This window comes from Brassica napus, chromosome C7, assembly GCF_020379485.1.
Source record: "Brassica napus cultivar Da-Ae chromosome C7, Da-Ae, whole genome shotgun sequence".
Taxonomy (NCBI): Eukaryota; Viridiplantae; Streptophyta; class Magnoliopsida; order Brassicales; family Brassicaceae; genus Brassica; species Brassica napus.
In genome coordinates, this window is record NC_063450.1 from 14,467,382 (window position 1) to 14,494,033 (window position 26,652).

General features: G+C 37.4%; 1 protein-coding gene, 1 long non-coding RNA gene and 1 other non-coding gene across 3 annotated transcripts; 1 reads left to right on the forward strand and 2 right to left on the reverse strand.

The window, feature by feature from the left end:
* Nucleotides 1–5,358: 5,358 nt before the first annotated feature.
* On the reverse strand, nucleotides 5,359–8,053 carry LOC106404136 (phosphatidate phosphatase PAH1-like). The gene is made up of 8 exons (XM_048763516.1): nucleotides 6,892–8,053; nucleotides 6,753–6,826; nucleotides 6,579–6,663; nucleotides 6,357–6,443; nucleotides 6,109–6,181; nucleotides 5,948–5,991; nucleotides 5,729–5,857; nucleotides 5,359–5,639 (listed from the first exon to the last, which is right to left on the reverse strand). The coding sequence occupies exons 3-8, from the start codon at nucleotides 6,639–6,641 to the stop codon at nucleotides 5,571–5,573; spliced, it is 465 nt and encodes a 154-aa protein (XP_048619473.1). The 5' UTR covers nucleotides 6,642–6,663; nucleotides 6,753–6,826; nucleotides 6,892–8,053; the 3' UTR covers nucleotides 5,359–5,570.
* Nucleotides 8,054–10,667: 2,614 nt separating this feature from the next.
* On the reverse strand, nucleotides 10,668–12,372 carry LOC125590212. The gene is made up of 2 exons (XR_007326445.1): nucleotides 10,965–12,372; nucleotides 10,668–10,839 (listed from the first exon to the last, which is right to left on the reverse strand). It is a non-coding gene; the product is annotated as an uncharacterized LOC125590212 (long non-coding RNA).
* A 14,021-nt stretch (nucleotides 12,373–26,393) lies between these two features.
* On the forward strand, nucleotides 26,394–26,500 carry LOC125590798. The gene has a single exon (XR_007326800.1). It is a non-coding gene; the product is annotated as a small nucleolar RNA R71 (small nucleolar RNA).
* Nucleotides 26,501–26,652: the final 152 nt, after the last annotated feature.

Here is a 26,652-nt window from a genome sequence, read left to right on the forward strand (position 1 = left end):
ATATTAAACATTCCACAATTTTTGTTATCATCGATTTAAATTTTTGTTATCATTGATTTAAAATTTTGTTATAAAAAGATACAAATGATCAAAAAATAATATGAGTAGAAAACATTAATTAATAGATATCAATATTAAAAATATACTATATATCTATGTTATTATCTATTATCATTTAAATTTAATTATATACAATATAAAAAAAATGTTTGTTTGGATTAATAAAATTTATTTATGTGTTCTCACCAATTTAATTATATGCATAATAGTTACTGAATTTTTAATTATTAAATATATATTTATTATTTCATAAAACATATATATAATACGTAAAAATAATTTATATATAATTTTTATTCCGTAGCGCGGATTTCTAGTTATATTTAAAGTTGCTTTTAGGAAGCTCATGCATACATTTTTTATCCTAAGAATGCCTATCTAAAAAGGAAATACTGCTACACGCAGCCATTAGGAATCAAACCAATTAAGCACATATACAACTACAAACCACTCAGCAATTACGCTACTACAAACTTTTAGACATTAGGGCCCGAGTATCCTATACCTGGGGCTAAGGCAAAAGCCTTTTCTACTACATTATAAGCACGGCCCTGGATGTGTTTTATAACACAAATCATGGTTTACCCTCGGTGTTATATATTTATTCCTTGAATCCATTGATATTTTACATTTTTAACATACATTGATATATACATCTCTTACTGTAAAATACGGAGGGTACTTCGTGACATTACATAAACAGAAAGTAAAGCAATAAAAAAAATCAAAAATAGTGTTTTACTAATCAAAAATAGTGTTTTACTGATCTTAAGAACAAAAATACAACATATTGGTATATAAACCCTAGTTTTAGTTGCATGTATCTAAGTTGAAAGTAGTTATTAGTCGATCCCTATCTTATATGATTTTTGGAATCTTTTTAAAGATAACAGTGTTAAAATCTAGGAAAGATTCTTCTATATCATGATATATGGAAATGTTTTCCACAGTAAGAAGTTTTCCTTTTTGGCCCAGGGGTAGGAGGAAAACGCGACATGGAAGCTGGAAGCCAGAAGCAATAACTAGAAATTCGTCATCATGCTAATTCGAGGATGATTTTCTTCATGGTTTATTTATCCCCAACAATTTACCACTTATTTCCCGGTTAATGTTAGAAGTCGGGATATAACTTGTTTTTCTTGGATGATATGAGTCATATCTTCACACAAGTTCATCATGGTTTAGGGAGAAGAACGTCGCCTCTCGAGATTTCCCGGGATGTCATGGCCTGGACCGCCTAACAACCTGGAAGGAGATGCTTTGTTGGAAAGACCTATGGCCACAGAAAACACTGGAGTCTTTTAGCTCATTAGACATATATGGAGCCTATATGACCAGGTGGTATGAGTGGACTCATTGTCCGAAGATGATATTACAATGGTATAAGCATGTGACTTTGTGTAGTGTGGCGTTTCGGAACATAGCTCAATAGTTGATTGGAGTCATTTGGTTGAGAGGGCGCATGGCCAAACTAAATTGTAGATTTGTTGATATGCTTCATGAGCTTGATATCGTCCTGATTATGAAAAATAGATGGTTGATACATTTTTCCTATCGGTTGATACGGGTTGATATGAAGATTGGATCTTGATTTTGGATTCAAAATTTCCCGTGCATTCTTGACTGATTCTTGGACTTTTGTCAACTGATACATGTGGTTGTAATGGTCGATATCTTGTTTATCTTTCGGTTTGGTGCTAAATTCTTGCTTCTTCCTTTGTTCTTTTCCCCAAGCTTTGTTGGCCTCCTTAGATCCTTCAAAATTCCTAGTATGCACAAAGAAACAAAGTATGCAAAGCTCTTAGGGTCTAAAGTGAAATGCATGTGAAACTATCCTAATATGCATGTGACGTGAATAAAAGATGGGTTTAAAGGCCTAAAGTAGGTACAATATATGTGCTAAAAGTACTTTAATTCGTGCCTCATCAATTCCCCTAAACTTAAACCATTTGCTTGTCCTCGAGCAAAACGAGTGAATTCGAAAGAAACGGTGAAGACTTCTTAAACTGGTTTGGTTTCTTGACTCAAAGGGTCTCAAAAGTATTCTCATGCAAGGATTTGAAGCTTAGTGCCAAACCGCAATGGGTGTCAATCCGGAATTGCTTTTGATTTAATTGCTTTCAAATCCCTAAAACCTCATGTATTTTATTGTTTTGAAAATGGAAAATATGGTGAGTCATTTGGTAAAATGCAAAGGGTAAAATACAATTGATGCGCACAACTTATGGGTCTCTACTACTCATTTCTCTTTTGCATTGTATCCCGAGAACCAATCCTAATCAAATGAAAAAGTCGAACAATTAGAACTTTTTTTTTCTTTAACAACTCAGTTAGAACCTTATTCATTTTTTTAAGAAATTCAATTAGAACCCAATATATGATCAAGTAACAAAAAGTACAGGAAGAAACAAATGAAAGGAGCGCGGTTTTAATATAGCTGACACGTGTAGGGTTAAGATTAAAAGTAAATGGAAGGTCGAGATCATTCTGTTTGAATCCTATAAGAGAGAGCTGCTAGAGACAATTCATTTATTATTCCTTTTGATCATCTTTCTGAAGAGTGAAGAATCTCTGATTGTGTTGCAGGTAAGAGGAGGATTTGGTGTTTAATTGAAAATCCATTTCCATTATCTTTAATTTGAAGCTGTTTATGTATAATTGTTGAATTAATGTTCTCCTTTTTTTCTTTTTTTTTTTTGCTAAAAAATTAATGTTCTCCTTGCGAGTGAAGTACGCGAGTCACAACGTTATCTTTATCTAGAATCTTTGATTGTGTTGATTCTTACAGGATAAGATGATGATTTGTTGTTTAAGCTGTTTCTGTGGAATTGTCGTTCTATTATTGTTCCTTGGAACTTCCAAAATAGTTTTAAATTTATTTAGATAATGACGAGTTGAGAAATAAATTTGTGATTGATGGTTAATTGATATTGTAGAAGATACGTTCTCGATATCTCGTTCGTTCTCTACTCGATCTCTATCACTCTCTCTCTCTCGCTCACTCGTGTGCTTACGCGATTAGAATGTAAAGAAAGTACAAAGACACAAGATATTATAGAGTTCCCCTTAACCCTGGGTACTTCTCTCTCAGGATCTCCTTCCTGGAATTCACTAGATCATTTTGTTTGTTACAGAAGAAGATCTCACGATACAATCTTTAATCAGTTGACAATGACTTTATAAAGCGTGATCTCAGCCGACGCTCAACTGTATCTTCATGGGCCAATGCATAATATCACCATACCCATTATGTTTCTTCTGTCCCGAGATTGGGCCACTTCATCTAAGCCCAACTCTACTTGATCTATTCGTTGAGCTATAGAGCCATTCTTCACAATTCTCCACCTTGGTTCTACTTAGCTCAAATCCCCAAAGTTATGACCTTTAACTTTTATATGTGAATTCCAATCCTGGTATTAACTTGACCATTTTAATATTTCAAGTGCGTTGTTACAGAAAATACAACGTCTTCTTGTACATCCAAGGAGACAAACGAATTTTCTGTCAAATGCCAAATCATCTGTGTTTTCCACTATATAAAAAATATGATTAAAAATGAGAATGTAATAGTTTATGCATAGTTGCAATGCCTATCATGATAAATTGATGAAAAATTGAATATATTTTATATATGCATCATTGCATTGTACATACATTGATGTAGAGGAACAAGAAAAATCACGATGAGGCAGAGCATAACAAGATGTTATGATGATATTATCCGAATACTCTTCTAATTAACGACGTGTTTGTTTGCTAATTGATGGTTGCATTTCCTATGGATATACAGTTCTATATATATATATAATTATGTAAGAGCAACATTGTTACTCTAGTATCTAAAATATAAATCATAAAATATTATTCTTTTAATAAAAACTAATTAATTAATTAATTTAAATCTTTAAAATAGTGTAAGTAATCTATACACTAACAAATGTAATTAAAAGTCCGAAGAATGTTTCATAGTATCTTAAATAAATTATGTTTTTTTGTCTCTTTTATCATTTTGTATTTTATTACCTAGCTATTCATTGAATTTTATGGATGAAATTGCTAAATTGGTTATGCATTCATTTTATGGTTTACTTATTTTAGTTTTTCCTATTTCGAAGTAATAAATTAAATAAAAATAATAAATTTTTATAAAAATAATGTATCTGTTATTATGAATCACTGATTTTAAACCATTAATCTTACTAGATCTTTTTTCCGCGCTACGCGCAGATTGTGTCTTATTAATTTATTCTGCATATATTTAAATGGTTTAGCAAAGTTTGTAAGAAAGAAGTTAAATGTTAGATTTTGTAGAAAATTGTAATACTTAACAAATCATTGAAGATGTTGGTGTTACATACAATTAATTGTAAAAATTATTTAATAGTAAAAAATAAATTTTAAAATTATATAATAGTATTATTTAAAGAAAATTTCCTTTTTAAATATCCTTAAAAAATATTCATTATCTTAATTTATTTAATACCAATTTTCATTTCTAAAAATTCAAAAGAAAAGAAAATGTTTTTAAAAATTATATGAATTATATATTTAAGATTGTGATATGCGTTAAAATTAAAAAAAAATATATATTAAGATAATAAAAAATAATTTTATAATCACACCATTGATGCTAAAGTAAACAAATTTGATGTTTGTCTTGCAATATATTTGATATTTAGCTGACTATCAATAATACATATTGATTGGTGTCGTGTAACATTAATAGTTTGAATTGTTGTTTTTAATTTGTCTTAAGAAATATAAAAAATAGAAAGAGTTTACAATTCTATATGTTTCAATTAACTAATAATATTTTGAAAAATATTTAAAAGTTAAATAAATAGAAAAAATAATATACTATTTTAAAACACCATAAATCTTGAAATATAAATACTAATCACAATTTATGTAAGGAAATGGATTGTTATTACTAAAATAAGTCTTATGCCGATATATACTGAAAAATCCAAGAACTAATGTGAAAAAATCATTTTTTTATGTTTTCATGAAATTAAAACATCAAATTTAACTCTTTGCGCTGCACGAATCAGTATCTAGTTTTTAAATACACGTGGAAGAAAGTAATATAATGGTTTAGTTGGTTGGAATACTGTAATATGTTATTTTTGTTGGATATAAATAAGTGGGGTGAAATTGGTCTTCGTAACAACAGTTTAGTTTTGATTTATGTTTTCTTTTTTCATTCTGATTATCTTCATTCTGATTATTTCTATACTATGTAAACAAATTATTTTATTTTATTAATTATATATTTCCTCTAGTTTTGAGAGATTGATGTGTTGTGATTTGCATATATATATTAATAAAAAGTAAACACATACTTATTAGTTTTTGTTAATTTCATTTCCTTCTCAATAAGGCAAGATCTCACGAATGGTTAGCATCTTGACCTGTCAGTCACCTCAGATGCATTGACCATAGCAGAAACCTCTTGGTTTTGAGCCACCCAAAACCATTTTTTTGAATCAGATGGAGTTCACAACTATCAATTAAAATGAGTAATGAAGTGATGTGTAAGACTTCTTGACATCTACTCGATGTCCTGTTGCTACCTCTCCCTGGTCAATTTTATAAAACACAGTCTCTCTCAGTAGGTTCCAAAAAACAATCAATAATGCATGTCAGATTATCAAGAAAATTTGATTACCTTTGGGTTGATTATGAATATCTTTCCTTTGGGGATTCCGAGTTTGCTGTAACTCAGCTCATCAGTGTCTCTGTTTCCAAATCCAGCGTAGAACGGGTTATAGTGCTCTGGGAAAAGCTTCTTGATATCCTGCACATCATTATATTTGTAAACTTGTTCTTATCTAAACACATGCCGCTGGATTAACCGTTCTCTCTTATGTCAAAGATAAACTTTTACCTCCAAACATGCGTTCTTGAATTCGTGAGGTGCTCTTCTTATCACTGCAAGGTAGTTATAAAGTACATGAGTTAAAAAAAAAGAAAAAAGAGATACTTATTATCAAGTAACAGAAACATTAACATGCTGCTAATGAATCTTCAAGGTATTAAGATTAATACCTTCACGGTACAATGCTGGAAACAACCCGTCTGGTGAAATGACTACATGACCGTTTGGTAGAGCTTTTCCGGCCTGCAAGCCGGAGGAAAAAAATCCATAAGAAGCAAAGAGATCTCATAACAAAAAGACTATACATAGCCTCACATAGTCACATGATTACCATTTGAGTTAATTAGACTAATGTTATTGTATTGATAAGTATGGATTCGAGTACCAATTCAATGGTAAAAAAGATGTCAGGTCTTACCTGCTTTAGATTATTTAAGAAACTTCTTGTTAGATATGCCTGAACAATGGCAGGAGCGCTCAGAAACAGCAGCTGATATCCATTCTCCTGAAAGAAATACAAAGCAAAGCATAATGTGAGATCCATAATTACAAACTGTATCTTACATAAGCAGTAGTTGGATCTCATGTTTTACCAAATTAAAGTCTGAGAAGCTAAACTAACTTAAACCTTGAAAATTACCTTTATAGCTGAAAAAAGCCTGGCCACACCAGACTGTGTCCAGTCCCTTCCAACCAAAGGCATGAACTGACCTAACACATCAGATCTGCAGCAAAAGGATCATCACATTAGCATATGTCTAGATATTATAATTCTAATATGAAGAAAAATTAGTAAGGATCCAGAAGCTCTTACTTAGTAATAGTTCCATCAACATCTGAAATCACAATCTTAGTGTCCCATCTCCACTGGTAAATATGTGCATCAACCTAACAAAAAAACAAAATTAGAGTGTGCATTCAAATTTTAAACTAATGTTACCATCAACACAAACCTGTTGTGTTCCAAGAACTCAAATTTATTTATTAATAAGAAGAAGCTCCAGCCAAGCCAGCAACAACGTCACTGAAGAAAAGGTCATGGTTGCATCACAGGTTGATTTCGTCCTCTGGTTGCCATTGGTAGCTCTGATCGATTGATTTCCGTGACTGGTGAAGAGGGATGGGAAGAATAGATGAGGGATATATATAGTTTGGAGGTGGTGGGATAGAAATCGATTCATGGCGCTAGGATATCTGTAGTTAATTATTGAGCTTTATGAGGCTTAATATGTTGAATGAATACGTTGAAGAGGTGAAGGGGAAGTGGTGATAGGATGAGAGGACGACCATGGAGGATTGTCGTTTTACAGGTATTAGGTTTTAGACAGAGAATGTGTGTTGAATTTTTGCGTTCCAAATCCGAGAAATGAGGGTTAAGCCAGGTCGACCATGTGGGAAGAAAACGACTGACTTTAGATTTCCACCAAATGAAAAACAAAACGGTGCTCGTGTCTAAGAGAACGGCGGAGGATGATTTTCAATTGAAAAAGATAAATATTTAGAAAACAATAAAATTAAGAAAAACGGAGCAAGACAGAGACACACCTTCGTTCGCGTTTTCTGTAATCTCTCTCTCTCTCTGTGTCCATGGAATGTCTACAGAGCACTGTGATCCGTGATTTTCGATTCGAGGAAGAAGAATAAGCATCATCGCCTTCTCTCACCGCGTAATATTCAGAAAAGAAAAAAAAATCTCCGTCGTCGATTATTGCCTATCCGTTCAATCCAGATCGTAACTCTCTCTCTCTCTCTCTCTCTCTCTCTCTCTCTCTCTCTCTCCATTGTGTAATTTCGATTCGTTATGTCGTTTGCCTATTGAGAATCTGTTCGTTCGATGCACAATCTGCCTCGGATCATTTGCTTCCGCTTTGATCTTTTCGCATTCATACTCATTTTCAGACTTCACGCAAACATGAAAAAAAAAGCCTACAGACGATGCAAACGAAGCCCAGCCCACACCAAATTAAACGAAAAACGTGAAACCCAGAAGCGACTTGCAGAAGCGACTTAAGTCTGTCTGACCGTGTCAAAACGAAATGAGCTGATTGAATGATTATTTTTAGGGACGTGGACAGGCTAAAAACTCAGCATATTGACCTTTTAGTACGACGATGATGATTAACCGAAGGAAAAAACCATCAACAAAAACTTAGCTAGAAAATCTTAACATTTTACCAATAATCTTATTAACCGCATGGTTTTAATGTAAATATAAATAAATCATAATCTAAATGACACTGGAAAAAAGATTGATCAGTCTGTGCCTTCGTGAGATACATAAAACCCCGTACAATATTCCTACAAGAAAATAAAATATTTTTTAAATATTATTTTTCTTCAATTTGTTAATTAGGAATATGAAAACAACATAATAATATGTATACCATACAATCATTGTTTCGCTAGGCGCTCTCCGTATGATCGGGCATGGTGTTTAATGAGTGAAGTATGACGAAACTGTCCTTATCTTCAACCTTCGACCTGCAACTCAACAATGTTTTCGGTATTTGTTTTTCACGATTTCATTGTGTTGTGTCATAATATTATGAGTTTTCACCCAAGTATATCACATCTATAACATAGCATGCGATTTTTAGCTGCCCGACTACAATACAATGAACTTTTCGCTTCTGATCGATTAATTGCCCGAGTAAGTCTAATTCACCAAGGTCGGTAAGCATGTCACGACTTTCTGGCGAATAAGCGGGTGCACAGAGAGCGTTTTAGAACTTGTTGATAAACTCGCTAGACGCTATATGTACGTTTGGGCTAGCCTAGCACCTCATGAAAAAATAGGAGATTTATCATGGATTACTCACGGATTAATTTTGAGTCTATTTTTAAAATTTTAAAGTACATATATGTATAATATGTAGCTTATGTGAATGATACTAAGAAAATCAGCTTGGCCTAGTGTTTATAACCATGTTGATTAACCTAATGGTCATGGGTCCGAAGGAGTTGGTGCAAGTTTTGGACTTTATTTTAGTTTTAGGTTTAATGAGTGCAGAATGACGAAACTGACCTTGTCTTCTACCTTCGACATGCAACTCAACTGCCGTTTTCTGCATTTTGTGACGATTTCATTGTGTGTTATCATAATCTTATTAGTTTTCACCCAAGTATATCAAATCTATAACATAGCAAGCGATTTTTAACTTCAAGACTACAAAACAGTGAACTTTTCACTTCTGGCCGATTAATTGCCCGAGTATGTCTAATTCGCCACGGCCAGTCAGGTGTCACGTCTTCCCGGCGAATAAACGGGGCACAGAGCACGTGATATCACTCAAATTACCCTATGAACAACTTTACTCTCTTAAATAAGAAGTTTAATTGTAGTACTTAGGGATCGAATCCACATGGAGCGTGAGCACACAATAAACTCAATAAAATCACTCATTAAGCTAGGCAATAGTTTTAAAAGAGGTAAACAAGTAAAGCAGTTGGTTGTTTGGTTTGTAAGTATCTGAGAAAATAGCTAAATCTAGAGCTCATGCAATCAGGGTTATATAGATATAGAAGCTAAGGATGTGTGTGTGATATTTTTAGAACAGAAACTCTAATGTAAAGATATCCAGTTGTAGTTGCGAGTCTAATAAATTATCTACGTCCAAAGTTGCAGCCCTCGCTTGTAAACACGGAATGAGTTTCGATTGATACTACCTTTCTAGTGTCGACCGACACTACCTTAGACCATTTTTATAGTCCTATTTGATAAGTTCACTAATTTCCTAGACCAGCTGTCGCATGTATCTAGCAACCTAGCTCAAGAAAATCAATTTAGGTAAAAAACATACTGTCGTAGTTGTCTACAATCCTAAGTTCAAGGTTCTAGTTAGCTACTCCAGAACACAAGCATTAATAGCAATTCTAATGATTGATATCTATGTAATTATCCTAGCAATTCAATAGTTTTGGCTAATCCATCAAAACACTAATTAATCATAAATCTAACAAGGGAAACTACTCATATATGATAAAGCAAAACATATCAATAGTCTGAATATAATGAATAAATAGAATAGAGTAAGAAATCAATGGAGTTCGAATACAAGCTCTGAAGGAGTCTTGGATCTTCTTTACAAATCTACTGAAAACCCTAAAACTATATGATGTGAATAAAAGATATAAAACATTGTATTTTGCCTAATACAATGGCAGACACATAAATACTAGGTAAAAGGCGGCCAGTGGTAGTCTTATAATTACGTGGATCTTCTGGGCTTAAGTTGGCCACGAACAAGTCGGCCCGTCTTAGCGCGTCACCATCGATTGACGACAAGAGGTTTGTGTGGATCGACATTATACGTGTTTGTGTGGAAGTATGAGGAAGAGTAACGAGGAATATGGTAGTATATAGTAGGGGAAACTTTAGCGAGAAAGAAAAAGCTTAAGATATTTTTTTTATTGAGAAGCTTAAAACCATGTACAAACTGCAAGTAGAGAAAAAAAGAGCAGATCAAGAATACAAAATACAAAGATAAAAAAGAGAAAATGTGAATGTCGAAGCATGTCAGCAGTATTGAACACAACGACAAAATCATTCTATTTTTTCTGCTACACAAATTTGTATTATTCTTAATCATACGTATATTATAAATTAGATGCTAGATATATATAAATATATATTGTGATACCCAAAGTAAAATTTTATTAACATCTTTATTTTATAATATATATTATATTTATTGAGATATTTCACATGATTATGTTTCAATTTCCTAAAAACATTTAAGCCACTCAAATAGTTGGGTTCGTGCAATGAGCCATGCATGCTGCTTGTGTATCATAACATTTTAATATTTCCGGTGCGTTGTTACAGCAAATACAACGTCTTCCGGTACATCCAAGGAGACGGACGCATTTTCTGTCGAATTCTAAATCATCTGCGTTTCCCACTATATAAGAAAAAATAGGATTAAAATTGAGAATATTATTGTATATGCATAGTTGCAATGCCTGTCATGATAAAATGATGGAAATTTGAATATATTTTATATATGCATCATTGCATTATACATACATTGATGTAAAGGAACAAGAGAAATCATGATGAGACACATGATAGCAAGATGTGATGATGACAGAATCCTAATACTCTTCTAATTAACGATGTGTTTGTTTTCTAATTGATGGTTGTATTTTCTAGGGACGTACGGTTGAGACTTTATATATATAAAATTATGTAAGAGCAACCTTAGTACTCTAGTATCTAACATATAAATCATAAAAGATTATTCTTTTAATAAAAATAAATAAATAAATTAATATAAATCTTTAAAATAGTGTAAGTCATCTATACATTAACAAATGTAATTAAAAGTCTTATGGATATTTCATAATATCTTAAGTAAATTATGTTTTTTTGTCTCTTTTCTCATTTTGTCTTTTATTACTTAGATATTCATTGAATTTTATGGATAAATTGCTAAATTGGTTATTCATTCATTGGATGGTTTACTTATTTTAGTTTTTCCTATTTCTAAGTAATAAGTTAATTAAAAATAATGTATATGTTATCATTAATCAATGATTTTAAACCAATCATGTTATTATTGAAAAAAAAACCATCAACAAAAAATTTAGCTAGAAAATCTTAACATTTTACCTTTAAAAAACTTAGCTAAACAAACCTAAGCTAAACCACCACTACAACTGCATGGTTTGAATGTAAAAAATCAATCATAATCGAAATGACACCGGAAAAAAGATTGATCATTCCGTTCCTTCATGAGATACATTATCCCTTACAATATTCCTACAAGAAAATAAAATATTTCTATTAAAATATTATTTTTCTTTAATTTATTCATTAAAAATTTGAAAATAAAATAATAATAAGTATACCATACAATCATTGTTCGGAATACGTATGTTCGGGCAGCGCCTAGCGCCTAATGAAAGAATCAGGGATTATCATGGATTACTCATGGATTAATTTTGAGTCTATTTTTATTTTTTTAAATACATACATGTATAATATGTAGCTTATGTGAATGATACTAAGAAAATCAGCGTGGCCTAGTGTGTATAGCCGAGTACGTTAACTCTAAGGTCTCTGGTTAGAAGGAATTGGTGCATGTTTTGTACTATTTGTTAATTTTAGGTTTAATGAGTGCAGTATGACGAAACTGTCCTTATCTTCTACATTCGACATGCAACTCAACAACTGTTTTCTGTATTTGTTTTTCACGATTTCATTGTGTTTTGTCATAATCTTATGAGTTTTTTTAACCCAAGTATATAAAATCTATAACATAGCGTGCGATTTTTAGATGCACAACTACAAAACTATGAACTTTTCACTTTGGGGCGATTAATTGCTAGAATAAATCTAATTCGCCACGGTCGGTCAGCATGTAACAGCTTTCTGGAGAATAAGCGGGCACACAGAGAGCGTTTTAGAACTTGCTGATAAAATCGTTAGGCGTTATCCGCACGTTCGGGCATGGCCTAGCACCTAATGAAAAGATCAGGGATTTATCATGGATAACTCATGGATTAATTTTGAGTCTATTTTTAATTTTTAAAATACATGTATGTATAATATGTAGCTTTTGTGAATGATACTAAGAAAATCAGCTTGGCCTAGTGTTTATAGCCGTGTTGGTTAACCTTATGGTCTTTGGTTCGAAGGGGTTGGTGCAAGTTTTGGACTTTATTTTAGTTTTAGGTTTAATGAGTGCAGAATGACGAAACTGTCCTTATCTTCTACCTTCAACAGGTAACTCAACCGCCGTTTTCTGTATTTTTTTTAGGTTTAATGAGTACAAAATGATGAAACTGTCCTATATCTTCTACCTTCGACAGGCAACTCAACCGCCATTTTCTGTATTGCCCGAGTAAGTCTAATTCGCCAATGTCACTCAACGTGTCACGTCTTCCCGATGAATAAGTGGGGCACTGTGCGCGTGATATCACTCAAATTATCATATGAGAAATTTTACTCTCTCAAATAAGAGGTTCAATTGTAGTACTTAGGGACTGAATCCACATGGAGCGTTAGCACACAATAAACTCAATACAATCAGTAATTAAGCTAGGCAATAGTTTTAAAAGCAGTAAACAAGTAAAGCGTTTTGTTGTTCGGTTGGTTTGTAAGTATATGAAAAATAGCTAAATCTAGGGTCAGGCAGTCAGGATAATAGAGATATAGAAACTAAGGGTGTGTGTGTGATATTTCTAGAAATCGAACTCTATTGTAAAGATATCCAGCTGTCGCTGCGAGTCTGATAAATTACTTAAGTCCTGTGTTGCAGCTCTTGCTTGTGAACACAGAATGAGTGTCGATCAATGCTACCTTTCTAGTGACGATTTACAGTACCTTAGATCAGTTTTATATTCCTATTTGATGAGTTCACTAGTTGATAGACCATGGATTTGACTCATTTTCATCCATGGTTTATAGGTGTTTTTACTATCTATTATTATATTATAGAGTCTATTTATTATATTTATAAGATCAGGAGTGATTTGGAGATAAGTGATGATTTTGGAGCATTTTGGAGATATTTGGAGCAAGCACCCGAGGTGACCATCGAGCTCGACCATCGGTCGATATTGGAGGAGGAATATCGATCGATGTTCACACCTGAACATCGATCGACAGCGAAGCGCGCAGAAAGCCCGTTTGGTCACAACCGACTTGAAGCCCAAGTCTTCACCAATTTACAAGATTACCCCTAACGAGTTTTAACCTAACTATATAAGCTTTGCCACCATGTTAGAGGCAAAAGGGTGTGATTTTCTGTGTTTTTAGTTTTATTACTTTCAACAAAAGGTTTTAGGATTGTGATAGATTGGAGAGAAGATCCAAAGTTATAATTTGTGATTGGAACTCCATTAATATCTATTTTTACTATTCTATGAAGTTTTCTAACCTAATTGCTTTCATGAATTGCTTGGCCATGTCTGAGTAGTTCCACTATTAGATTTAGGGTTTAAATAGGTTATGAGAGATTAGCCCCAACTATAGATTTCTGAGTTATGGTAATTGTCATTAGGATTGTTCATTAATGCATGTTTCTAGATTAGCTACCTAGAACTTGCCCTAGAATTGATAGATAAAAGCGAGAGCTTCATTCTCATCATGAAAACATTCTAACAGAGCTAAGTTTCTTGCTAAGAGTAAGGCGAGAGCTGATCTAGTGAGCTTAGTAAGCATTATTCAACCCGCGAATAAAGCTTAACTAGAAGCGCGTCGATCGATATTCATATTAGATAATCGATCGACAGAGTGAAAGGTGTATCGATCGATATCCATATAGGATCATCGATCGAACACATTTGTTTGGGTCATTAGATCTAGTTAATAGACAAGTCCAAACATGCGATAGCTGATGGACTTGTTGAATTGATAGTTGAATTTTACATTATCATGCATGCAACTCATTAGGCATCTGTAGGATTATAATTCCAAGTTTTATGAATAGAAACCCTAAGTCTAGCTATTTCCTTTTAAGCACCAAAACCTTAACCAATCAATCGAGCAATTACTTGCTCAACCAAAACTGCAAATTTACATTTTAAATCTTAAAAACTTCCTACTTAACAAATCATATTAGATCCATTAGGTTCCCTAGCTCCCTGTGAATTCGATCCCTAAGTACTACAACTCGACCTCTTATTTGAGAGAGTATAAATCACTCCTTAGGGTAATTTGAGTGATATCAAATTTGGTGCCGTTGCCGGGGAGCTTTGATCGCCTATTGATTTTTTTTGTTAAGTTTCTGACATAAAATTTTTTCTTGGATTTCCAAGTAGATGCCCAGCAGTACTAGAAGCAACAAGGAAACTCAACAACTATTCTCACCAGATCCTGAAAGCTTGGAGCGTTCAATCCGCAAAGAAGCACGCTCCCCATCGATCGATAACACCACCTGTTCATCGATCGATTTCCGTCAACCACTGTCGACCCAGACACTAGTCCCGTCGACCGATACTTGCTCACCACTATCGACCGAAGACACTCATCTTCCGTTGAACGAAATCTTCCATCCGACATCGATCGATACTTCAGTCCGAACATCGATCGATACTGAGCCGTGAGACATGGTTGCTACTTTGATACTTATACGAGATGATAGAGGAAACCTGCATGACCAGGAGGGTCATCTGCGTAATGCAGCAGGTCAGAGGATAGATGCTCAGAGGGCTGCAATCCCTGAGTCCGATACTGATGCTACAGGCGCTACTCTACCTGTAGATGAGGCTGCTCGAACCAGAACGTTGGCTGACTACAACCGTCCAGATCAGTTCTATACCAACCAATCAGCCATTCGTCCTCCCACTATTCAGAGGGATTTCGAGTTGAAGCCACAATACTACACACTCGTGGGACAGACACCCTACTATGGGTTATTTCACGAGCATCCTATGGACCCTCTGGAGAGGTTCGACGATTTTATATCTGCTATTAAAGTCGAGGGAGTCTCTGAAGACTACCTCCTATGCAAGCTCTTCAAGTACTCACTTGCTAGAGATGCTTCGCATTGGCTTAAGCAGTTACCACCAGGATCTCTGACATCCTGGGACGCCATCAAGAATGCATTCTTATGCAACTTCTTCGATGAAGCGCGTGCTAAAGACTTGAGGAGCAAGATTGCTACATTCACTCAGGAGCATGTAGAGTCATTCAAAAGCTCCTGGATCAGATTCAAGTCTTATCAGAGAGACTGCCCACACCATGGATTCGATGAAGTACATCTGCTCAGTACTTTCTACAGAGGCATCGCGGTGCAGTACCAGATGGCTCTTGATGCTTCCAGCAATGGGAACTTCAACACCAGGAATCCAGAAGAGGCAGTGAAAGTTATTGAGAACCTAGCATCTAGCAGCAACACCAAGAACACTGACTTTAAGAGGAAGAAATCTGCCACCATCCTTGGGAATGATCAGATGGATGAGGTGAAAGAAAAGTTGGACAGTGTTCACAAGCTTCTTAGGAAGCAAGTCTGCTTGGTTGAAGATGCAGAGGCTGTAGACACAGAGGGTAGAGCAGAGGAAGACGATGTGAACTTCATCAGTGGAACTGGATTCCAAGGTTCGGGGAACCAGGAAGGAAACAGAAACTCTTATGGAAATAGGGGTAACTTCAACCAGAGTTCGCAGCACCATAAACCCTACAACAACAACATGGGTTATGAAAGCTCCTACTACCAAAAGCCACCACCGCCAACTCAAGAGAGCAAGATTGAGGAGATGCTTGATAGAGTTCTAGAGGGACAACAGCGCATGACGATGGACTTCAATGGGAAGATTGATTCTGTCTACACCAACCGGAACATAAAGTTTGAAACTTTGAGCACTCATATGAAGAAGCTGGAGATGCAGGTTGTTCAGACGGGAGAAGTTGTTAAGAGGCAGGGAGCCTTAACAAGAGAGGTAGAAGATGATGTGATGAAACACCACGTGAATGCCATCATTAGGGATGATTTCTGGCAAGTGGTGAAGGAAGAGAAGCTGCAAGAAGGAGATTTTGAAGTAGAAAGTCTGATGAGTTTCGACGGATCACATTGGTGTCGATCGACACCAAGCCACGAACATCGATCGACAGAGGTCATCCAAAATAGATCGATGTCCTCTCCTGGATATCGATCGACAACACCTACGGAATCAACCGCATCTTGCAAAGCCATGAGGATCATGACTCACGAGGAGTTCGCAGAAAAACATCCACATCCGCCCAACCATGTCTACGTAAACATCGATCGACATTCTGAACCCACCATCGATCGACATCAGGAGACCGTCATCGATCGACAACCTCCAGCGCCTATCGATCGACGAGCACCTATTACGTCCCGAGTGCAGATGCCAAAGATAGATGTTGCATGTCTTAATGCACTCAGGCCCAAACCCAAACCTTCAAAAAACCCACCGGAGACCGTCAGGACACCTTCAGATGATGGAGTGGATCCTATGGAAGTTGATAGGGTTCCTACGAGAAGAACCCTAAGAAGAAGAAAGGAAAAAGTGGCAAAACATCTGAAGAGGGGGGCTAATGAAAAGGAAAATGAAAGTTTCCGAAAAAGAGTCTTCAGGATTCCTCTAGATAAGCCATTCGATGAAGTTATTTTACCCACAGATTGTGGATATTCTTCAGAGAAACTAGAGAGACAGAAGAAGACATTAGGAGAATGTTCTGTGAAGCTAGAGAAAAGATGAGGGTGAGGATTACATTGAAGAAGAAGAGTGATCCTGGGCAATTCGCAATACCTTGCACGGTGAAGGGTATTGAATTCCCGATGCCTTGTGCGACACAGGAGCATCAGTCAGCATCCTACCTAGGGTTATGGCAGACCATCTGGGTCTGCAACTGGAGCCTTCACAGGAATTATTCACTTTTGTGGATTGTTCCCAGAGGAACTCTGAAGGAATTGTGAGAGACCTAGAGGTGCAGATTGGTAATTCCCTAGTTCCAGTAGATTTCCATGTCTTGGACATCAAGCTGAACTGGAACTCTTCTCTATTACTTGGAAGAGCCTTCTTGTCAACAGTCGGATCAGTGTGCAACTTGCAAACCAACCAGTTGTGTGTAACACCCATCGATCCTAATGCCCACTACGACCTTATCCCAGTCAAGAAGCCACAGACGACCTCCAGAAGAATCAATGATCCAGGAATCATTGCAGCTTGCCACTGTGGAGCCGAGTACGAGACAGAATACTCAGCGTCGATCAAAACTCACACTGCAACATCGATCGACAGTGCCCAAACAAAATCGACCGACGCAGAAGGAGAAGAATCGGTCGATATCCGTCAAGAAGAATGGAAAAACGACTACTACATTCCCACTATGGCAACACACACCATGCATACAGAGGAGTATGATGAAGATTATGAGGAAGAACGAGCTATAGAGCAAAGAGCGACTCTTGACAAGGAAGATAGACTTCTCCATCATTCCTCTTGGAAAAAGAAGTCGCGATCGATCGACAGATACAGTTCAACATCGATCAACACTCAACCTCACCAACCAAACCACCTTCGAGCATCGACCGACAACGCCTACTTCCCATCGATCGACACTAACGTCGACGCTACCAGAGACGGAGATTACTCAATTGGCAGTTGGGCAGATGATCGCTATCACGAGAGCTACGCAGTAGAGACAGCATACCGTGATCAAAGAGATGATGAACTTCATCAGGGTTTCACATACGAGGAACTTCTCAACATGCAAAGACGCGATGAAACAGATCAGAATCGAGCATAAGCTGCTTGGGAAAGAACACGTTTCAGCCATCCGACCGACAGGGAGAGCCGTCCATCGATCGACATCAATCATTCAACATCGATCGACATTAAAAATACAACATCGATCGACATCCGTCAAATACCAAAAACCATTGTAAGCGAAAAAGATAAATTTGTTAACCATTATCTAATTCCATACGAATTTGGTATTTTCAGGGACCCAGATGGCTATGCAAGAGCAATAGACTGACGTACACTGCACGTATCTCGAGAGGACATCACAAACATCCTTCAGACAGCTAATGGAGCAGACAACCTGTTCATACATCAACGCAACATTCCAGAACACCAACAGAATGCTACAAAAGAGTTATATGACACAGCTGGTGGCATAGACAAAAGCTTCAAACAAAGGACTCGCCATCCAACTCAACCATCGATCGACGTTGACGTCCCAACATCGGTCGACAGACGGCCAAAATTCGGCAGAAGAGATTTCGATCTTTTGGGTACCAGGAGATTCTACTGGGAAGAGAATGATGAGTATGGAATCTACAGAGATGATCAGGCATACGCCAGAGATCCAGATGGAGACACCATTCGTGTTCACAACAGAGATATAAGAAGACTTTTGGAAATAGCTTCAAGAGATGAGCCAGCCTACATCTGTCTTCCAGAACATGCTAGATCATTCACACAAACCAAGCTAGTACCAAAGATCTACACCAAGGACGAGATCAATGAGATGTTCTATGGAGTCTGTGGAGAACAAGAGAAGAACAAAGAAGCCTTCCACATGAAGCTTGATGGTGTCTACTATCCACTGAATGATAGTATCAGCTGGCTGACTACTTGCATGGAGGAGATGAAGCAAGACATAGCCAGAATCCAGCGCGCGACAGATGTTGCTCGATCTATATCGATCGACAACCGCTTACACACATCGATCGACAGTCGCTTACACACATCGATCGACAACCACATACCAGCATCGGTCGATGACAATCCACCACACCCACATTCAATAAAGTCTCAACTAGATTTTCACACCAGGCAGAGATAGATTAGATAGTAGAAGGGATCTACAGAGCTCTGGAATCTACAGAAGAGAGGCTTGATGGAAGATGTGATGACATCTATTTCCCAATGAATCTTAGCATTAGTGCTTTGACCTCAATGATAGAAGCTATTCAAGGGGAATTGGTGGAGATTCAGAGTTACATTGCCCGTCGACCAGAAGCATCGCCATCGATCGACAGACGCAACAACAAATCGACCGACATTCATCAACAGATATCGATCGACAAAGCTTCAAACTGAGGGAGGCTAGTACAAAAGATAACATCGGACATGTCTGATACACACAACCATGGAGAGGAGATCTCAGCTGACACATACCCCAGACTTATGAGACATCAGTTCAATCTGGAGAGTCTTGGAGATAGATTACAGAAGATAGAAGATGCAACTACAATAATGAAGGACAAATGGCGCAGAGGAGATGAAGCAATGAGAGACTTCACTGGTACATGGTTCAACAAGCGCAAAGAAGATATGGAGACTTGTTTCCCAACAAGCTCCAACTTTCAACATCACTAGCCCAATCACCTCCAAAGTCAAGCTAAATGACTATAACAAAGCGCTAAGTGGGAGACAACCCACTATTAGGTAATATTTATTTATTTTTTATTAATATACTATTTATGTTGGTTTTTACTTATTGCAGATAAAAAAAAAATAAAGAAACAAAAACAGATCCGAGTAGACGATTGCCCTTAGTATTGACCGATGAGACACTGTCGACATGCATCGACCGATATCAACATCCTTACATCGGTCGACATTCATTCCGTTCTGGTATATCGTTCTAACTCGTTACATTGAGTAGTTATGATTTATTATCACCATAACTCCGACTGAATTTACACTAGGGACAGTGTAGTTTAAGTCTGGGGGGAGGTTTATTGATATTAGTTTATTTATGAATTTAAAAAAAAAACATTCAAACATAAAGTTTTTATTGAGTCAAGAAGGGGATAATGAATTTATTAGATATTTGCTTGTTATCTAACCACTCTTTAGCACCATTCTAGACTTACTGATTGCAGATAGTACTAAAGATACTAAAGTGGATCAACCTGTCAAGTATGTTACACTTGCTGAGATTGTTTGAAGGAACCAAAGCTGACCTCCAACACTAAACTTGACACAACTGCTTGTCTTGGGGCTTAGTATACATGAGATCGGATTCTTCAAACAAGTCTAGAAGGTAAAACCTTGTGTAGATAGATTTATCACCCTCTCTCTCTCTATTTTCGAAATATAGATATACAATAAAAAAAAAATATTTATATATATTTACATATCTATTAGAGATTTATTTAGGAAGGAATTCGAACAAGACTTGATGGTTACAACCATTAAGGCTTGCTTCATATGAATTCTATAGGTAAAGGATTAGAACAAAACTTGGTGGCTACAACCATTAAGGCTTGCTTCAGAAATAATCCTAGGATATAGGTAAAAAAAAAGTGAACATAACTTGGTGGCAACCACCATTAAGGCTTGATTCATGGAAGCCTGTCTAATCTTGGTCAATGATCTTGCAAATATAAGCAGACTTTGACTAAAAGAGAAATTAGTAGAGAGAGAGGATTGAAACTAATGTTTACCTGCAGGTCCAGATACTTGTTTGAAATTCCTTGCATCCTGTGATCGATACTCCCAAGGTAAACCCTACACTTTTATTTATGCTAAGAAATGAGGTTGGTAGAAGGGAATGTCAGATAAGATTTGCAAAGTTGTTGGCTAGGTGAATTTGGTTGCTAAGGTAGGATATGGTATGATGTGCTTTTGTGATTATGACCTCTTAGATGTGGATTGCAATATTGTAGAAGTGATGATTCTAAGTTTTAAATTATGTGAGTCCCTGCTGTTTTCAAACTTCTTTCAGAGAAACTGCCTGTTTGTTTTGCTTGAGGACAAGCAAAAAGGTAAGTCTGGAGGAGTTGATAGACCATGGATTTGACTCATTTTCATCCATGGTTTATAGGTGTATTTACTATCTATTATTATATTATAGAGTCTATTTAGTATATTTATAAGATCATAAGTGATTTGGAGATAAGTGATGATTTTGGAGCATTTTGGAGATATTTGGAGCAAGCACCCGAGGTGACCATCGAGCTCGACCATCGGTCGATACTGGAGGAGGAATATCGATCGATGTTCACACCTAAACGTCGATCGATAGCGAAGCGCGCAGAATGCCCGTTTGGTCACAGCCGACTTGAAGCCCAAGTCTTCACCAATTTACAAGATTACCCCTGACGAGTTTTTGATGTTAGGAGTTTTCAAGGCTCCTAAGACAAATGTTGTAGTATAGTGATTGTCGAACCAGTTCTGAGGGATATCAAAGCACTGAGAATGCAAGTACTCACTTAATCTAAGTGCAACCAATGATTTAGATGAGTTTTTAACTACTACTAATACTAGAAAGCAATAACAAAATGATACTTTCTTGACTAAGGGAAAAGAGAACTCATGGGCATAGGGATTAGACCTTGGGTGATCAAGTATCGAACTAATGATGGCAAATGATCAATCAAACTATCAACCTTAAGCCTAGACACAATTCTAAGCAAGCTCTATGTCTAGATAAATGCTCATTTGCTAACATATCTCAAACATCAAATGTCTTTGGTTGAATAATATGAAAACAATCATTACTAACAAGTCTATTAGCTATCTTAGCACCTTTAACAACAAATGTCTTTGGCAAAGTATACTAAAAGCCTAGGAGAGTTGTCTCAGGCATTTCATCAAACACCTTTCGGGTGGGAAATGCCTATTGATCAACTTTTGAGTGGCCAACTCAGAAGATGCATTAGGAATACTCTACTAGCAAGGAACAAGAATGATCTACACTAAAACATCCTAGAACTAACCTAATCACCCTTAATCTCCCTAACCCATGAATTCAAAAGGTGATTACTCACTAATCTCCATGATTCCTCTTAAACCCATATTGGATTTCAGATTAATCATTCAGAGAAAATACAGATAATAGAATAGAAATCAACAGTAGAACATGTGATCAATGAATCAAAGAGATCCCCTTTTCAAGGTTTTTGGTGGTTTTCTTCAGAACAAAGATAGATCTGCCTCCTGGTGGCTTACAGAGTATTAAAACATAGGTTTAGAAAATAAAAACGTGCATCATGAAATGACCAAAAGGCCCTTGAGAAATCATAAGTTCGAGCAGAAATAAGACGCGGAGCGACCTCCGCTCGTCGCTCCGAGTAGTCGCTCCACACTTCGGGAGCGACCTCGCTGTGTCGCTGCGAGAGGTCGCTCCGGACTCGTTCTCGCGTTCCCGAGTGATGAAAATGCGAGCGACCTCCGCTCGTCGCTCCGAGTAGTCGCTCCATGCTTCGGGAGCGACCTCGCTGTGTCGCTGCGAGAGGTCGCTCTGGCTCCATTGTGTTGTCGTCATGCGATAGAAATGCGAGCGACCTCGGGGTGTCACTCTGGCCAAGTCGCTCTGGGCTTCGGGAGCGACCTGGAGTGGTCGCTCTGATAGGTCGCTCCGGGTCAGTTTTCGGCTTCCACCGGGATGAAATGGCGAGCGACTTCTCCGCATCGCTCTGGTAAGGTCGCTCTGAAAAGGCAGGTCAGAGCGACTTGCTGGTGTCGCTCCGGGAAGTCGCTCCCAACGCTCTGCTCGTCCAATGATCATCTTTACACCTCTTTCGAGCTCCAAACACACCCAAATGTCTCCGAGAACTCCATGTGGTACTCCAATACCTGATAAAGACTTATGTATGCAAAATGCAACCTAAACATGGCTAAATCCTAGTCTATATGATCAAAATGCACATGGATGAATGGATAAGATAATGGAAATATACAAGATATCAACTCCCCCAAACTTGTTCTTTTACTTGTCCACAAGTGAACTTTCTAGAACTCATAGGGAGAGAGGTTTGAAGGTGGGAGCTCATAGCCAAAAGAAACACAACTAGTACTCGATTCAACATCTAATCCAGCACGAGCACACTCTCTTATTACACTCTAGCTTCTCTAGGTCTATCTGAACTCTTTTCATCCCTACACTCATCATCATGCATCCACACATTCAAATCAACCAACTCTCACATTCATTAAGCACAAAACATCAGGTGAATTCTTGCAAATGGTAAGTTGGTCCAAGTCATTTGGTTGGGTGAGGGAAGACTTTTATTCAAGTGATTCAAGAGGTTCGAAACATAAAATCTTTAAGGTGGTTTACTCTCGAAACAAGTAGCCTTGACATTGCACATAATATATCTAAGAAAGGGATCAACTCATGCATACAATGCTCAATCTCCATTGTTCTACCCTTTTCCCAAACATACAATTACACAATCATTCTCAAATGCCAAACCCAACTCACATCTCTCACCAAAAGATCCTAAGAACATTAACTCCTTCTCTTTGAAATCTACAAGGGATTTTTCACAAACTCAAAACATTACTTAGCTCCTAACAACTTTGCTAGCCCCCTTTTTCTTTCTTTTTCTTTTCTTTTCATATTTTATGTTTTTTTTTTTTTTTTTTTTAAATGGGGGCCAAGACTTTTCATAACTTGAGCTAGAGGTTTTTCTACTTATCCCAGTAAGACAATTCACTTAAACACAAAGAGTCATTTCTTTTCCTTTTTCATTGCTCCCAAATCATAATCACAACTCTCACCCCCCACCTATAGCTAGACAATAGAGTGCCCAATCTAGCAAGAATGAAGATCAAGCATTGTCGTTCCCGATACTCTCAACATTATGCACATGTAAGACTTTCCGAAGAAGGCCTCACTCATCAAACAATGAAAGCTTAAAAGAAGGGAAAGGTTTTGGGAGTGGTCTACCACTAGAGTTTGTCAAAATAAGATTGGCATAAAGGATGTGACAACTCAAGTGTGTATAGCCATGACTCAGTACACAAGGGACCATGAGCAAGAAGCATTAAGTTCGTTCAGTTCAAATAAGGTTGTAGTTGGCTTCAAAGACTGAGTTTCAGCAATCAACAAGTTTCAGGAAGAGTCTTCAAGGCTCGAAGCATACAAGTGTTTTTGAGAGGTGCATAAGCTATTCAGGTGCAAAGTAATGTTCTTTACAAGGCATTTCAAATCATTGCTCCCAATGCAAGTAAATGCAACCTATATGCTCTAGACTCTCCTAGAAATGCCAATGATGCAAACTAAATGAATTTTTTTTTTTTTTTATGCAAATATATATGTATAATGCAATGCATGAGACTCAAAATCATCAAAGCAAACGTGATCAAATACTTGGTACCTCCCCCAAACTTAAATGACACAGTCTCTGTGTTGTCAAGGAGAGAGAGATACCCAAAAAGAGAAAACTAATATGCAAAAACGAAATGGTATATACAAGGGAAAGTAGTGGGTTACCTTCTATGGAGAATGAGTAGAGGGAGATGCTCCCTCCTCGTCGTCCTCAGGTGGTAACTCTTCAAGGTGCTCATCAGTAAGAGTGCCCATCTCTTCAATGTAGAAGGCTTGCCCGAACACAGTTGGTTTCTTCATTTTCTCCTTGATGTCAAAGTGGAGAACATGCCCTTTACCCAAATGGAGATCAATCGTGCCCGCTTTCACCTTAACAATTGCTCCTGCTGTAGCTAAGAATGGCCTTCCAAGAATCAATGGGTCCTGAGCCTCCTCACCCATCTCAAGCACCACAAAATCTGTAGGTATCTCATACCTTCCAATCTTCACAGGTAGGTCCTCTAAGATGCCCACAGGGTACTTCACTGAACGATCAGCTAACACCAGAGAGAGTTACACTTCTTGTACTGAGTGAATCCAAGCTTCTTTGCAACAGACAAAGGCATCACGCTGACACTAGCTCCCAAATCGCAGAGACATTTCTCAAATACCATAGGTCCAAGAGCACAAGGTAGTGTGAAGCATCCTGGATCCTCTAACTTCTCTGGAACATCAAGCCTTTGGATGATGGCACTGCACTCATGGGTAAGAATCATCATGCTTTCCATTTCCTTCTTCTTTGCAGCTACAACATCTTTCAGGAACTTGTTGTATTGAGGAATCAACATGAAAGCATCGATGATGGGCATTGCAACCTGAGCTTCACTCATTTGCTTGTCAAACAAAGCCTTGTACTTCTCTAGCAGCTGCCTCTTGAATCTACCAGGGAATGGTAGTTTGGGTTCATAGGGAGGAGGAACAAAAGAGTTCTCACTTGCTGGAGCAAGAACTTCACCATCTTTCACTGTTTTCTTCGCTTCCCCAACCTTTCCTTTACCCTTGGCTTCCACAATCTTCTCCAAGATTTCATCATTGATTTTCTCATCAACAATCACCACTTCATCATCTAAGTTGATGGCCACCTCTTCACCTAGTTTCTCAGCATCCCTGGTGAGGGTTGTAGGAGGTAACTGCTTACCACTCCTAAGGGTGATAGCTTTGGCCTCCTTGGGGTTTTGGTCAGATTTTCCAGGTAGAGATCCTTGCTGGCGAGTCTGGTGAGTGTTCATGGAAGCAAACTGATTCTCTAAATTCTTGACTGTAGAAGCAAGATGTGAGAACTTGTTGTTGAGCTCATTGTAGCTTCCATCAATCTTGGAATGAAGGTTTTTCAACTCATATCCAACATGCTTCTCACTTCTAGTCTGAGACTCCAAGATTTGTTTCAGCAGGGTGTCAGTGCTGCTCTCTTGAGGAGCAGAGGAACCAGATGAGGGGTTTTGATGAGGTTGATAGCTGCCTTGCTGGTTGTTTCGAGGCGGATAACCACTCTGTTGGTTGTTGGGGTAGGATTTCTGTTGGTAGTTGTTGTACTGAAAGTTGGGCTCTTTTTTGTACCAGCTACCATTGTTGTTGATGAAACACAGGTCTTCCTGACCTTCCAAACCCTCAACCTCATGGACAACAGGTGGTGTATCTTGGCTTGGGTTACCAACAAAGTGCAGCTGCTCTTGTGTGGCTTTATCAGCAAGGAGGATGTCTATCTTATCCTGTAGAGCTTTCAACTCCTTCCTCGTCTGCTTATCATCTGTTCGACTGCTTCTGTCGTGGTCTCCACTGTAGACTGCATCACTCTTTACCATGTTGTCAACCAGCTCCTCTGCATCTTCCTCAGTTCTCCCCAAGAAGAACCCATTGCTAGCTGTATCCAGTCTGGCCCTGTACTTAGGAAGAGCACCACGGTAGAATGTGCTCAGCAAGCTCTCCTTAGAGAAACCATGGTGTGGGCATTGAGCTTGGTAGCCCTTGAATCTCTCCCAGGCTTCACTGAATCCTTCCAAGTTCTTCTGTTGGAAACTGGAGATCTCATTTCTCAGCTTAGCAGTTCTTGAGGATGAGAAGAATTTCTCCAAGAATGCTCTCTTGCACTCATCCCAAGTGGTGATAGAGTGGCTGGGTAGAGACTTCTCCCACTGACGTGCCTTATCCCCCAAAGAGAAAGGGAATAGCTTGAGCTTTAAGGCATCTTCGG

Excerpts from the sequence above, each read along its gene's own strand:
- LOC106404136 (XM_048763516.1), bottom strand. The coding sequence starts at position 6,641 with ATGCCTTTGGTTGGAAGGGACTGGACACAGTCTGGTGTGGCCAGGCTT. Across the intron at positions 5,992-6,108 it reads TCCAGCATTGTACCGTGAAG|TGATAAGAAGAGCACCTCAC; the intron begins GTATTAATCTTA and ends ACTACCTTGCAG. Across the intron at positions 5,640-5,728 it reads TATTCATAATCAACCCAAAG|GGAGAGGTAGCAACAGGACA; the intron begins GTAATCAAATTT and ends AAAATTGACCAG.